The sequence below is a fragment of the Microtus pennsylvanicus genome, chromosome 10 (assembly GCF_037038515.1).
Source record: "Microtus pennsylvanicus isolate mMicPen1 chromosome 10, mMicPen1.hap1, whole genome shotgun sequence".
NCBI classification, from domain to species: Eukaryota; Metazoa; Chordata; class Mammalia; order Rodentia; family Cricetidae; genus Microtus; species Microtus pennsylvanicus.
Window position 1 is genome coordinate 26797870 of NC_134588.1, and position 15566 is coordinate 26813435.

Consider the following 15566-nt stretch of genomic DNA (forward strand, 5'->3'; position numbering starts at 1 on the left):
TTACCTGTTGAGTGTTGAGAGTTCAGGCAAACGCCACTGTGCCCAAATAGATGCCAAAGTCCTAAAGGAAAGAAATGAGAAAATAAATTTTGTGAGGGTCCTAAATGCCAACCAAGAGTCGTTTCCTCCTAGGAACTTGCCATCAGAGAGAATTAAAAAAAAAAATCAATACAAATATCTGGATGGGCAAAAGTCAAGATGTAGACATAACTTAAAAATAAACTCTTAGAAAACCATGAATATAAAGCAACTTCCTTAGTCTCTTAAAGATGCCCACAGGCCAGTCATAGGGATGCGTGTGGGAGGCTGGAGACCTTACTGTCTTAAAGATGCCCACAAGCCAGTCATGGGGATGCGCGTGGGAGGCTGGAGAACGTAAGCTTGGGGTAACTTGTGCTCCTCAGGAGCCCACAGCAGAGCTTACAGTCGGTACTGAGTTTCTGTGGGGTTTGGAGATTCTCCCTGAGATTTGGAATGAGACAGCAGTAGTCACAGCACTCCCTGTGTTCAGCACCGAGCTGAAGACCATTGCCAATGCAGCAAGACAAGAAAAAAGAGACTAAGGGCTTAAGGTTTGGAAGGACAAAAGATTACTGTCATATCAGCACATAAGAAGATTCTTAGCTTGTTTTTAACTTTATTTATTTGTTTTTATTTCTTTTATTTTTGATATTATAATATAATTACATAATTATTTTCCTTCTATTTTCTTTCTCCAAACCCTCCCATACACCCTCCCAGCTCTCTTTCAAATTCATGACCTCCTTTTTCATTAAATGTTGTTATATATGTATGTATGTATGAACATATTCCTAGATACATAATAACAATCTGCTCTATCTGTATAATGTTACTTGTTTTGAGGGATGACCGTTTGGTATTGAATAACCAAATGGGTGTGCTCTCTCCTGGGAAAAACTATTTCTCCCATTCTCAACCTTCCTTTGCTGCCTGTAGTTTTTTTGCCTAGGGTTGAAGTCCCACTCATAAGAGCATCTCTTTAGGGGGCATCCTTGTTCAACTCATGTTTACACAGTTGTATTGGTGAGGCCTTATGGGTGTAGCTTCTGACCTTCTTAAGAGACACAGTCTCACTGCAAACTCCCCCGGCCTCTGGCTCATACAGTCTGCCTCCTCTTCACAATGACCCTTGGGCCTTTTGTGTGGGAGTTGTATTGTTGTATTGGAACTGGGTCCCACACCTTTGAATTTTGATTGGATGTAACGTCTCTTGCCTGTTTCGAAGAGAAGTTTCCCAGATGAGAGTCGAGGATTACAATCATCAGCGGGGTATAAGAACAAATACCTAGAATGTAGTTAGGGTTTTGTTGCTTTAGTAAGGTGGCTGTTGTAGGTTCTCCTCTAAGACCCGTTCCTTCCCTAGCACTGAGGAGTTGGCTAGGATTTCAATACCAGAACTCTCTCTGTAGGCCAGAATGGCCTCAGACTCACAGAGATCCACCTGCCTTCTGAGTGCTGGGATTAAAGGTGTGTGCCATCACAAATAGCAGCATGACAAAGTTCTACATGTAGGAAATCTAAAAATATCTTCAGTATATTGAGATGTACAAGGAAATCTACCAACATTTCTAGAATAGGTAAATGTACAAAAATCATTTGGGTCTCTATGTCACAGTGACGACAAATGAAAAACAGGTCTTAAAAACTGTATTTATGATTCCATCAAAAACAACTTACCTTTAACAAATATGAGAACTCTTTATCCTAAAAAAAATACATCACTACTGTATGAAATTAAAACATTTATGTAAATTGAAAGAAGAGCCATGCCTGTAGAAAGACTCACTTTGATAAAGAAGTCAAAATCTCCGAGATGATTTATAGATCCAGTATCACCCCGATCAAAGCAGTAATGATTTGTGTTAGAAACCGATAAGTTGGTTCTAACATGTAGATGAATGTAATGGAACATACCAAAATAATCTTGATTAATAAAAACACTGCCAAGGTATTATAAAGCCACAATTCAGACTGCTGTATTGGTATAGGATAAGGAAAATGAGACAAATGTACGAGGATGTATAAAAAATCCAGAACCCCCCGCCAATAACCTCACTCATATTTAGCATTTTACTGAGGCATGTAGAGGATAACATTGTTCTTAAAAAATGAGAGGGCACTTAGCTATCTATACAGAAAGAAAATAATCTTTTAACTTTGCCATATGCTGTCAGGCTTTAGGTAGATTATAGATCTAAACGCAAGATGTAAAAGAATAAAGAGCGTAGAAGAAAACTTGGGAAAATGTCTCCATGACTGTGAAAAAGAAAATCCCTAAAGCATGCTATAAAAAAACTAATAATGAAGCAAAAATTAATAAAATTAAGTGCATTAAAATTCATATCTTATTCATCAAAAACAGCAAAAGGCATCACTGATGGGGAAAACCTTGTGGTTTCCAGCAGAGGGCTTGGCTCCAAAATATACCACCAAACTACAGAAGCAGGCATTCCTAAGAGAAACTATCTAAAAAGTCAATTAATTGTCGTAAGACGCAGTTAAAATCTCAGTGTAACCCTCTGCGTATCTACTATAAAACCAACATGGAAGAGGCAGGCTGTAGAAAGTTTTAATGAAGATGTGGTCCAATTGGGACTCTCAGAGTACCAGTAATGGAAACATTGGTACCACGATTTTGGAAGACTCCAGGACCTTTGCTCAGAGAGAATACTTATAAACCCTGAAAGGTTTATACAATGGAAATACGTACATGGGTTCACCAAAGGAAGTGCACACGGAGCACCATTAGTGATAATCAAACACAGGAAGCAGTCCAGATGTCCACCCATGGCATATGGCATGGTAACATATTCATACCTGGAGTGCTAATGAGAATAAAACATTGTAAGAGCATGTAGCAAGCACAGCACTAAAGAACAGAAGCCAGGTAGCAGCATCATAGTAGATAATTCCATTTATGTAAGCTTAAAGGCATAAACAAAACCAGTGTTGCTTTGAAGAAGAGTCACCCTGGAGGAGGGATACAGTGATTGGCAGGGTACAGGAACAGCATGGCTGGGTCTTTGCAACGCTCTGCCTGGTCTAGGGAGGATTACATGGGTATGTGTAGTACGTGGGCTGTTATTAAAATAGACACTCATCTTTTCTGCATTTTTTATATTTTGATTTTTAAAGTCACATGAAGAAATTATATTAGTGGGATTATAGTCAAAACTTTTGTGCCTATTTGCCAAGGAAAGCTGAGAAAGGACAAATTAGCTTGAATCGGAATGGGGACCCAGGAATCTGGGACCCTCATTCATGAACGTTGTGCCGTTCTCCCTTCAGGTGGAAGGACTAACTGTGGAGGGCCAGCAGTTTGGAGAAAGTGTCAAGGAGCCCGGGCAGACCTTTGTGAATGCTGAGTTTGATGGGATTCTGGGCCTAGGATACCCGTCATTGGCTGCTGGAGGGGTAACCCCAGTGTTTGACAACATGATGGCCCAGAACCTCGTGGATCTGCCTATATTTTCTGTCTACTTGAGCAGGTGAGGCCAGCCAACCCCTATCCCTGCCAGATCAGGTCAGTGATGACCACGGGCAGTTAGCCTGTGCATGAGACTTCACAGGCCTAAGACCCATGATTCTCTCGAATCTCTTGCTTGACCTGTGATATAGGATCTTGAACAAAACACTTAGGCTCTCTGGATTTTGAGGAAATGGAGTTATGACAAGAAAGAAGTAAATTGTCACTGTGAATTGAATCCGTGTACCCTTGAGATTGGCTAATGATTTATATGGTCAATAAATCCCAAGGTCCTGCTACATCCACATGTGATGGTAGACACATGAAACAAGGACCATCTCTGTGGTTGGGAGACAGGGGGAGAATTAACCAGTAAGATGATACTAAAAATAAGTTGTACATTAATGGCTATGTATAACCACACAGAAGAATATGGCTTGGCCTTGGAAAGGATGCAGTATGGAGCTAGTCTTTCTCTTTCTTACCGAGTTCACGCGAGACCCTGAGTTCAGTCTCCCACACCTCACAATCTTTTCCTGACATATGCTAGAGCATAGATCAAGCTTCAAGACTTAGGCTAAGCAAAATAAGTCAGCCACCAAAAGGACAGATAAGGATTCCGCTTACAAGAAGTGCCTAGAATTGAATTCATAGACAGAAAGTACAGTGGTGGTTGTCATGGCTGGGGAGAATGGGAAGGGGGCATCTCCTTTAACAAGACTCAGTTCTGCATGGTGAAAATGTTCCGGAACTTGACTTCACGGTAATGAAAATCTGAACTACGCACTCAAAACTGGCTAAGATGGTTAATTTAGAACTATATTGCCACACAAGTTCTAAAAATCCATAAACTACAGCTGGGAAGAGCGAGACGCTCACTGTCCCCATACCCTTTCCTGGGATGATCACCTCACTTTCCTCCCTAAGAGAAAGACTTACCTTTCCCACTCTGACCTGGCCCCAGCTCACCATGTTCCAATGTAAGTCCCCTTTCTCCGTCCCCTTCCACAAGAAGAGTTCTGAATTTTCTCTCTTGGGTTGTGTTGTGTCTCCAGAGTGACTGCGGTTGGGACCAGGTCTGATAGGACTTTGATCAAGGCACACTGTCAGGGCTCCTGTCTCCCTTTGTGTTCTTTTGTGTCCCAGGGCCTCAGTTTGCTCAAGGTTGACGTGAGAATTCCACAAGCTGGGGTGGTGGGAGTTGTAGAACCCAGGATTCATGCATGCCAAGCAAGTGTTCTAAACCCTTAGTTACATCCCCAGCTCCCACTAAATGTAAAATTCCTTCAGATATATGCTCCTTCCCCACACTACCCTGTCCTTCAGAGTCCCAGGCTTTGTGTCTTTCTTCTCTCTCCTTTTCCTCCTAGAAATGCCCCTCTTCCCCGAAGCCTACTAAATCCCAGCATATAACTTGAGAAATAACTAGCAAAGAAAATGAACCAATAGTCAAGCTCTAATAAGACATACTGCTTTCAAGTTACCCTCGCCACCTTAACAAAGAGGAGTAAGCATTATGGGAACTCCTGACACCACAACATTCCTAGCAAGGAAGATACTCCCAGAAAGGGTATTTTGGGGGTACCCTCAAGTTGCATCCTCAGTGTCTGCACACCCAGGATGGTCCTGACCTTGGATCTGCAGTTCTGATGCTCCCTACCTCCTAAACTTCTTATTTAAGAAGCAGGGAATATTCACAGAGCATTGGACAGAGCTGTTCTTCTCTTTGGTCCCCAAAGGCTCAGGCTGCCTAGGAGTTTCTACTACCTGGGTACCAGTGTGAGTGCCCAGACATGCAACAACGGGCCCTAACTGTCCATCCCTCTCAGTGTTTCCAGAGACCCTTCTTTGACAATTTGTCTATCTCTCTATGTAGTGACCCACAAGGTGGCTCAGGCAGTGAGCTGACTTTCGGAGGCTATGACCCCTCTCATTTCTCTGGGACTCTCAACTGGATTCCAGTCACCAAGCAAGGTTACTGGCAGATTGCGCTGGACGGGTGAGTATCATCCGTGTAGTAGCCATGGTTGAACAGAAAAACTCACGACAGCCACGACTCAAACTGGATTAACTGAGTGACACTACCAGGCGCTAGAGTAGATGCAGGGAACCTGACATCTAGACTGGAGGTGTGGAAACACACAGGAAGGACTAGAGAAGTGGCTTCCTTCTGTATACATTTAGCAGGCCTCCTTCTAACTCACGCAGCTAACTGCCCTGTGTTCATGTAGCCTTAATTAATGCACAAGGCAAGGGCTGAGAGACATGGGCATTGCAAGGGTGATTTGGACTCAGGTTTTCGCTTTCTTGAAGCCTGCATGGAAGATGAGATGTGGTCCCAAATTGCCACCACACAAAGTGGATGTGGTCAGTGCTCCAAGAGCCGCTAGGATGACTGGCCGGCAAACAGTGAGACTTCTCTGTCTGAAGACTGTGCAGGGGTGTGGAGGCAGGGGCTATGAAATGGAGCCTTGAAATCCATGCATGAGCATGGAGCTAATGGGAAAGTAGGGTTCCACCCCTGATACATGGCCAGCACCGTGCTGGGTAAGGTAGGAGCTCAGGGCAGAGCAATCTAGTTTCTGCACCTAAGACACTCTGGATAAAAAGTAAAAGAGATCCAATGCCCACTGTCTACCAACGCTTTTCAGATGGTAGATATTTACCTATTCATGCTCATTGCATCAGTTTAAGGAATCTGTTTGTTTGTTTTTTGATTTGTGTTTTTTTTTTTTTTTGAAACACGATCTTGTTATGTAGCACCAGCTGGCCTGGAATTCTCAGGATCTTGTCACCCCAGCCTCTTACATGCGAGAGTTACTTGCAGTTGTCCCCACCATGCCCAGATCCTGATCTGCATTTCTGAATCAAAGCAGAGTACAATAGAAAAATACAAGAATGTATTTCAGCTTGTGTGTGTGTGTGTGTGTGTGTGTGTGTGTGTGTGTGTGTGTGTTTGGTCAAGAAGTAAGTATATCTCCTACTGTGAAGCTCAGTCAAAAAAGCAAGTTGAGTCGGGTATAATGGATCATGCCTATAATTCCAGTACTCATGAGACTGAGACAGGAGGATGGATTGCTAGGAGCTTGGAAGTCATCTGGACAGAGTGAAACCCTGTCTTTAAAAAAAAAGCAATTTGGCTAGGAATGGTGGCGCATGCCTTTAATTCCAGCAACTGGGAGGCAGAGTCAGGTGAATCTCTTTGAATTCAAGGCCAGCCTACAGAGTGAGTTTCAGAACAGCCAAGGCTATACAGAGAGACCCTGTCTCATACAAATAAATATGCTAATTAGAAGACATTCTTGTGGTAGAAAACACCAAAGCAGACACCATTATTGTGTCCCCATGTGGTAAAAGGCCCCCCTCAAGGAGCAGGCGCTAACCATGGGACCACGGGGCCCCTTGTCCTCAGAATCCTAGTGGGAAACACAGTGATGTTCTGCTCTGAGGGCTGCCAAGCCATTGTGGACACAGGGACCTCCCTCCTCACTGGCCCCTCCCACAAGATCAAAGAGCTCCAAGAGGCCATTGGGGCCACACCCATGGATGGAGAAGTAAGTGTCTACCCAGGGTGGGGTTGGTGTCGGAGCCGGAGAGCCCATCCTTCTCTGGGGAGAGAGCTGTCTCTGAGTTGATCCCTCTCTGTTTTAGTATGCTGTGAATTGTGCCAACCTCAACACCATGCCAAATGTCGCATTCCTCATCAACGGGGTTTCATATACCCTCAGCCCAAATGCCTACATCCTGCCGGTAAGGGCCGTTTCCTTATTCTGTGAGTCACAGTGTCCTCCCCACGTGCCTGTCACTTCCCCCTTCACGTCGGCTCCAAGTTCCCTCCCATCTAGTGCAGTTCTGATGTGGCATTTTCTCTGAGAGGGACCAAGTTGCCTGTGGTAGAAACTCCTGGGCTTGCTTCTAGTTCTCAGTTCTGCCATGGGGCAGCAGCTGCTTAGGTAAAAGACATTTAAGGGAGATTTTTGGATGTTGCCATGAGGAATTGATCAACAAACATCCTCTGCACCACCCTCGTGCAACTGGAGATGTTATTATCCTGATTTATAGGGGAGATGCTGAGGCTCTCAGAGCTAAATAAATGGCTCAGAAATGACAGCTGGCTTTGGAGAGATGGCTCCGCAGTTAAGAGCACTTGCTCCTCCTCCAGAGACCATAGTTGGCTTGCTTGCACCCACTTCGTGTGGTTCCCAAACCACATGAAACTTCAGCTCCAAGAAATCCAAGGCCCTCTTCTGATCCTGTGCGTGCACAGATACATACTACACACAGATACATAAATAGAAAAAATTTAAGGAGTGATTAAAAAAGAAGAAGATATGAGCTGTTTTTGGAGGGGCAACATTCTGATTAATTTTCTTCCTCAAGCCAAAATGTGTCTTTCATTGCAATGACTCCCAATTCTGTGGGTGAGGTAGAAATGAAAAGCTGGACGTTTTGGAAACCTATAGTCACTTCACATCCCCTGGACCTGGTTTTTGATGTTGCACTTTTTGGGAAACACATTTTAATGTGCTGATCTTTAACCAGAATCACTCATGCCATCAATGACTGTGTACATAAAGTTGCTAAGGCAGCATGATCTTCCCTTTATGCTCCAAAGCATAGCTTTGTGCTAAGCCTCCTAGGCTCTTGGGGCATTCTTGAAAGCTCTTGGGAGAGCCTCCGCAGACAGCATGCTGAGAACAAACCACATGGTGAGACTGAGCCCTGCTCACCAGTTTCCATCTTCATTGCCGTGTTACTGAGTGTTTCTTTTGGACCCCAGAACTTAGTGAATGGAATGCAGTTCTATGGCAGTGGCTTTCCTAGTCTTACTGGATGGGATGCAGTTCCATGGCGGTGGCTTTCTTAGTCTTACTGGATGGGATGCAGTTCCGTGGCAGTGGCTTTCCTAGTCTTACTGGATGGGATGCAGTTCCGTTGCAGTGGCTTTCCTAATCTTAGTAGATGAGATGCGGTTCCGTGGCAGTGGCTTTCCTAATCTTAGTGGATGGGATGCAGTTCCGTGGCAGTGGCTTTCCTAATCTTAGTGGATGAGATGTGGTTTCGTGGCAGTGGCTTTCCTAGTCTTAGTGGATGAGATGTGGTTTCGTGGCAGTGGCTTTCCTAGTCTTAGTGGAGGAGATGCGGTTCCGTGGCAGTGGCTTTCCTAGTCTTAGTGGATGAGATGTGGTTTCGTGGCAGTGACTTTCCTAGTCTTAGTGGATGAGATGCGGTTCCGTGGCAGTGGCTTTCCTAGTCTTAGTGGAGGAGATGCAGTTCCGTGGCAGTGGCTTTCCTAGTCTTAGTGGAGGAGATGTGGTTCCGTGGCAGTGGCTTTCCTAGTCTTAGTGGATGAGATGTGGTTTCGTGGCAGTGGCTTTCCTAGTCTGAGTGGATGAGATGCAGTTCTGTGACAATGGTTTTCTTTAGTCTTAGCAGACAGGGTGCAGTTATGCAATAGTGGCTTTTGAGGACTTGACATTAATCCTCCAGCTAGACCCCTCTGGATCCTGGGAGATGTCTAGCACCTACACTCCCCTACTTTTACCCAACAAGAGGCTCTGCTTAAACCCATACCCAACATGGTACTAGGGTCCTTTCATGTCAGATTTCAATCAGGGCCATCTTAGTACATGGAGGATGCTGAAATGCCTTGGAATTTGATCCTTGTCCTCTTACAGAGTTTTGACTTACCCCACCTCCTCATCAGCAACTTTGAGTTTCAGATGGTAGTTAGGAAAACCACACCTGCCTGGTAGAAAACAAATCTTTGCTAAACTGAAAAATAAGACTGGGGGCCAGGATTGGTGGTGCATGCCTACAAGCCCAGCACTCAGGAGACAGAGGCGGGCTAGTGGGTTCTAGAAAACATGAGTTACATAGTGTCTAAAAGAAAAGGAAGATTGGGGGAGATTAGGCTCCCTTCATAGAACAACAGATGTGTGCTTGCCTTTTGTCTAAGAAAGTCCACTCAAATGCTGCTTCCTCAGATGACGAGAAGCAAGTGGTGATGGCTAGTCACAGAGTTGTTTCTCTCCCTTACAAAAATCGAGTTCTCCTTGAAACCAAAGAAGATTGGATTTAAACCAGTGTGTTCTATGCCAAACCTTTAGGTCTCTGTGTTTCCAGTTATAAACTGATCAGGGTATGTCTGTAAAGACACACAGTTCTCAGGATTGCAGCACACAGATGAGTGGACCGAGCCAACATGCACTGTACTGAGCTGGAACATGGGCATGAAATGATTGAAGAACCCACCAACCACAGCGGTGGCACTCACCGCCGCGTCAGGCCATTTGGTGCCAGCCAGTACCACCACTCGACACAGCTCCCAGGACTGTGTTCATCGTCCCCTTTCTGCTACTAATTGCTTCTTTTGGACCCTAGGACTTAGTGGATGGAATGCAGTTCTGCGGCAGCGGCTTCCAAGGACTTGACATTCCGCCACCAGCTGGGCCCCTCTGGATCCTGGGGGATGTCTTCATCCGACAGTTCTATGCAGTCTTTGATCGTGGAAATAACCAAGTGGGGCTGGCCCCCACGGTCCCCTAAATGGGAGTGTATGTCTATGTATGGATACCTGATACCCCTTTAGATCTCTTTATACCTATACAAAAGTCAGTTCCCACAGGATGCAGCCATCCCAGAGTATCCAGACCAAAGAAAGCATGAGAGCACACACACAGCCTCCCCGACACTGCACACACACACCGCCTCCACCACCACAGTGATGAAAAAATGAAGTTTCGTCTGTATCTTCATTGCTTTTTGTCGACTTTCTATTATGGAACTCTCCAAAGATATATACAAGGAGATGTGATGGCAAAGTAAACTCTGTGCACTGCTTGCTACCCCACTTCACAGCCCGTCCACACATGGTCGGGCCTCTACCCCACTTCACAGCCTGTCCACACGTGGTCGGGCCTCTACCCCACTTCACAGCCTGTCCACATATGGTCGGGCCTCTACCCCACTTCACAGCCCGTCCACACGTGGTCGGGCCTCTACCCCACTTCACAGCCTGTCCACACGTGGTCGGGCCTCTACCCCACTTCACAGCCCGTCCGCACGTGGTCGGGCCTCTACCCCACTTCACAGCCCGTCCGCCCCACTTCACAGCCCGTCCGCACGTGGTTGGGCCTCTACCCCACTTCAAAATCCATCCTCACGTGGTTGGCACCTCTATCTTTTCTCCCTTTGGCTCCACACATCTAAATTCTAAGCACTGTATCATTTTATCTAATATCTAATATCCTTAAAAGTGAAATTTAACTGTCTCTCACTTGCTCATAAATGTGTCCCTGTTTTTACAGTTGATTTATTTGTATCCGGATTCAAACCAGATCCATAACTGGAGGAAAAAAAACATAAATTGCATTCATTTGAAATGTCTCTTAAGTCTCTTTTCTTCCACAGAATTTTCCATTTTCAGAATTTTGCTAATTACAACCAGCGCATGGTGATACATGCCTATAATTCAGCACACTGGAAGCTGAGGCAGGAGGACCACTTCAAGTTCAAGGATTCCAGACCAGCCAGGAACAGATGACAAGACTTGGTCTCATAAAAAGACCAAAAATAAGATTTTTGACTGGTTAAAATCTAGAGGTATCATTTGGTGTGGGTCTCTGTGCCCACCCTTCCTATAAGATGGTGTTAGATCTGGAGGCCTTGATTCATGGCAAACTGTCACATAAACAGCACTGGGTACTTCCCATCAGGAAGCAGATAATGCTGGGCGCCTTTAACCGGCCATGTTAAGTTGGATGAGTGAATTTACAGTTGTCAGCTTCCACCATCTAATACAAAACCCTCTCTTTCAACAGCAGCTGATGGTCATCAGGGAATCCTCATGATAGTTGGGGTTTCCCCAGTTTTGTTTTGTTTTTATAAAAATCACCTTCCTGGGGCTGGAGAGATGGCTCAGAGGTTAAGAGCATTGCCTGCTCTTCCAAAGGTCCTGAGTTCAATTCCCAGCAACCACATGGTGGCTCACAACCATCTGTAATGGGGTCTGGTGCCCTCTTCTGGCCTGCAGGCATACACACAGACAGAATATTGTATACATAATAAATACATATTTTTAAAAATCACCTTCCTTCATCACCCTTCTACTCACTGTGAACTACACCTCCTATACAGAAGAAGACAACTGCCTAGGCCTCTCCTCCCCCACTTTACCTATTAATTGTCAAAATAATGAGAGGGTGCTAGAGCAGAGGGTAATGGATGTAAATCTACCCTTTCTAGCATATTACATTTATTTAAATAATCCGTTTTCAATGACCTTTTAGGTTACTTCCTGTGAATTTCCCCAGCCCGTCTTACACATTTCCACCCTATCAGGCAGCCTCAACCATTGTCCCATAGAGTTCCTTGAAGCATGCCTATAAGTTTACTGTCAATGAAAATACATGGTAGGCTGTCAAACAGAAGGGGAGGTAGGGACACTCCTTAAAGTCTGTCCTGAAGAACTTGCCAGGGAGAAACTGAGCTGGAAGCCATCTTCATTCTGGGGTTGAAATTATATAATTTCCTCTGGGCATATTAACAGGGATAGTTGTTGGTATGCAATGTTTTTCTTTCTACAAAAAGAAACCATGGTCCACATAGTCTCTAAATTGCTGCTTTTATTCCAAAATATAGAAACTCAGGCAGGAATATGGAAGTTCAAGGCCAGGATGCACTGCACATCGAGACACTGTTTAAAAGAAAAATGAAAGGGCAGGAGGAAGAAGGGGAAAAAATGTGTGTGGTTTGTGATACCACAGATAATTCTCTATTCCAACAGGTATCTGCTGTCTGTTTATACCATCTTCTTTTCAGCTCATTTGGCTCTTTGAGGTTTGGTTCAACCCCAAACAATCAATGCTTGATTTGTGTCAGGCACTAAATGTGATACTTTAAGACCTGCAGGGTCACTAGGACAGACCCACACTGTCATTTATAGGTAGGAGGGACACACCCCAAGCTGAAGACAGACAGTCAGCCTGGATTCCCACTGGCATCCCACCCCTCATCATGCCTGTGCCCATACTTTTTGTTTTCCCTTGATAGAGTTTATTCATTTCATTTGTTTTATTAACTCCCAGCCTTTGAAGTTTAGTCAGAACAGCTTGATGTTCTAAACAAGCTACCAAAGTGTGAGAGTAGGCGGGCTAACAATGAGAACTCTGAGCCGGACAATCCGAGACGGGCTTCCCACCACCAGCACCTCCACACCTGTTTGCTCACCTGTGAAATGATCGTGGTAAGAGGTTGGTGGAATTGTTTGGGAAGGATTGGGGGTGTGGCCCTGTTGGAGAAGGTGTACCATTGAGCTAAGGTTCAAGGTGACCATATTCTTTCTAGTTAGCCCTCCCTCTTTCCCTCCCCTTCTTCCTCTCTCCCCCCCCCCCTCTCTCTTTCTCTCCCTCTGCCTCATTCTTATAGATCAGAGGTAAGCTCTCAGCTACCTCTCCAGCATCTCAGGCTGCACATCCAGTAGACTGAGAAGAGCAGAAGTCCAGAGGGCAGACATGATGCGTAAGCCACACTATTGCCTCTGCCAAATGACCAAATGAAGTGGTGACTGTCTTCACACCAGTCCCACCAGCACTGCCACAGGAGTGCTGCTGCCACCTGGCCTTTTGTCCCATCCTTCTGAGCACTGCCTTTTACCAGGGATGTTTCAAGAACATCCTGCTCTGATACTTCACACCAGTGCCCGTGTGCCCACATCAAGCCAGTGCCTGACTGATGTTCCCAAAAATCATGAGTATCCCATCCTTCCCTCATTTCCACTTCCCTGTGAAGTAAAAGGGGTGGTGGGCTGCTTCCCACCACCCGGGAGGGCTCCCGGAGCGGCAGGCTGAGTTCCTGCCCAGCTCCGCACGGCTAGCTTATGCCCGAGATAATTACATGGAAACTGTATTCTTTTAAACACTGCCTGGCCCATTAGTTCCAGCCTCTTATTGGCTAGCTCTTACATATTGATCTAACCCATTTCTAATAATCTGTGTAGCCCACGAGGTGGCTTACCAAGGAAGATCTTAACCTGCGTCTGTCTGGAGTGGGAGAATCATGGCGATTGCCTGACTCGGCTTCTTTCTCCCAGCATTCTGTTCTATCTACTCCGCCTACCTAACTTTCTGTCCTATCAGGCCAAGCAGTTTTCTTTATTAGTTAACCAATGAAAGAAACAGATAAAATACAAGACCCACCTCCATCATCCCTGTAGTCCCTCCTGGGTACCAAAAGACACTCAAGCTGGGAGGATTTTCACGACTGTCAAAGACCTTGCCTCTGTTTAAACTCCCTGCTCTATGCATATGAGATTCTGGAACCTGTTGAATACACACACACACACACACACACACACACACACACATGCACGCACACACACACATCTGTGTCCTCACTTGCACATTCTGTTCTCAAGAGTCCTATTTCCACCAGGGGTGTGGGTCACTCTGCAGAGTAGACTTTTCTTGAGGGACCACAGGGGAAGACATGTCCTACATCTGCAATCCCAGGATTCAAAGGGTGAGGAGCAGGAGGTTCAAGGCCAGCATGGGTTACATAGTAACACGTCATTACCACCCGTCCTCACCCATCTCTAAACAAATAAACAAAACCTAGGTGGAACCTTCCAGTACGGAGTACACACAGCCAAGGCATTGGCCCGAACTGGGTACCTTTCCAGTGCCAGCTCTCTTCTGCCACTCAGAGGGTCAGCATCTCCTCTGCCTACTCCCAGGTCACTTCTGTTTCACTGATCCTGCATGCCTCCTCCCCTCACCCAACACTCGCACAGCCTGCCAGTCCTTCAAGCTCCAGTTCAAATTCCTTCTTCTTCCCCTTTGGAGCACCTTACCTAGGACTACCATCTTCCTCCTCTGAGTTCCCTTATGCCTTTACTTAGTCTCTGTCCTATGTCTCCTGCTAAACTCCAGAACCCACTTGTGTCCCCCCGAAGGAGACCTACTCAGACTACTGAACGAATGCAGTGGGTGTGGCGTGTAGCAAGCTGAGCAGCCGTCTCCAGCGCAGCGTGATGGAAGAGCGAAAGGGAAGCTACTGACTTCAGCTTCACAAGGATGGAGGAAGTGGGGGCTGGAGCCTGAGAGCTGCTCTCTTAGTTTCCACAAGAAAGGAAGCAGTTCTGCAAACAGCACCTAGCAGAACACATTTAAGGGCCCTGCTCAGAAGCTGTAAAATCCGGCACAGACAGGGCACTTGCCACACCCCAAATGATCCTCAGCAGGGCAGACCTTGTGACAGCAAGGCCATGTGCCACTGCATCACCATGGTGTGTGCCCCACCACCATCTCGCTTCTGTGTAGTCGTCTCCTCTGAGATAAAACCTTCTGCCTTAGAGGGAAGCTAAAGGGGTGAGACGGTCCATTCTTCAGGGATGCTTTCTTTGAGCTCAGGAAGTAAACAACTGAGAGGCTTCAGGAAGTTCCTAAAACCGACCAGGTGTATCTGACCCCTCCCTCCCTCCCTAAGCACAAATAAGCAGTAAGGACTGCCGAGCTCCTTGGAAGAAGCACAGACCAGCCAAGCTGCCTCCACGAGGCGAGACTGTCCGAGCTGCCTGGAAGAGTCACCTTCCAACCTATTGAGCTGTTTGCGCATTATGCGGGGGCCCAGGTTACAGCTTTCGTGAGCTGTCACCCATGCTGGGAGAGCTTTGGTGATGCAGCAGTCTTTGAGTCACTTCTGCTCCTGTAAGCAGCTCTGGTAAAACTCATTGGGTCACCTAGTAAGGTGGCATTCTTACTTGGCTCCCTATCTGAACAGACATTTATTCAGGTCTCCCCAGTCATCATCACACAACATGCATACACACAACTACACAGGCTAAGTTCCAATTAAAATCTAGTCTCAAAAAGGGTAGAATAATATTGAGGAAGCTTCTCCCGTCTAAGTTCTAACCAGGTCAACTCTACAGAGCTTATGAGATCACTGGGAGCTGGAGAGATGGCTCAGTGCTTAGGAGTGATGACTGCTCTTCTTTTTTTTTTTTAAATATTTATTTATTTATTTATTTATATATACAATATTCTGTCGGTATGCCTGAAGGCCAGAAGAGGGCGCC

General features: G+C 45.7%; 1 protein-coding gene across 1 annotated transcript in view; it reads left to right on the top strand.

The window, feature by feature from the left end:
- Positions 1-10855, top strand: part of Ctse (cathepsin E) — a 30932-nt gene extending 20077 nt beyond the window's left edge. Inside the window, exons 6-10 of the mRNA XM_075987408.1 lie at positions 3310-3509; positions 5364-5486; positions 6900-7041; positions 7139-7237; positions 9872-10855. Of these exons, the coding sequence (XP_075843523.1) occupies positions 3310-3509; positions 5364-5486; positions 6900-7041; positions 7139-7237; positions 9872-10036 (729 nt within the window). The 3' untranslated portion in view covers positions 10037-10855. The remainder of the gene's footprint in view (positions 1-3309; positions 3510-5363; positions 5487-6899; positions 7042-7138; positions 7238-9871) is intronic.
- Positions 10856-15566: the final 4711 nt, after the last annotated feature.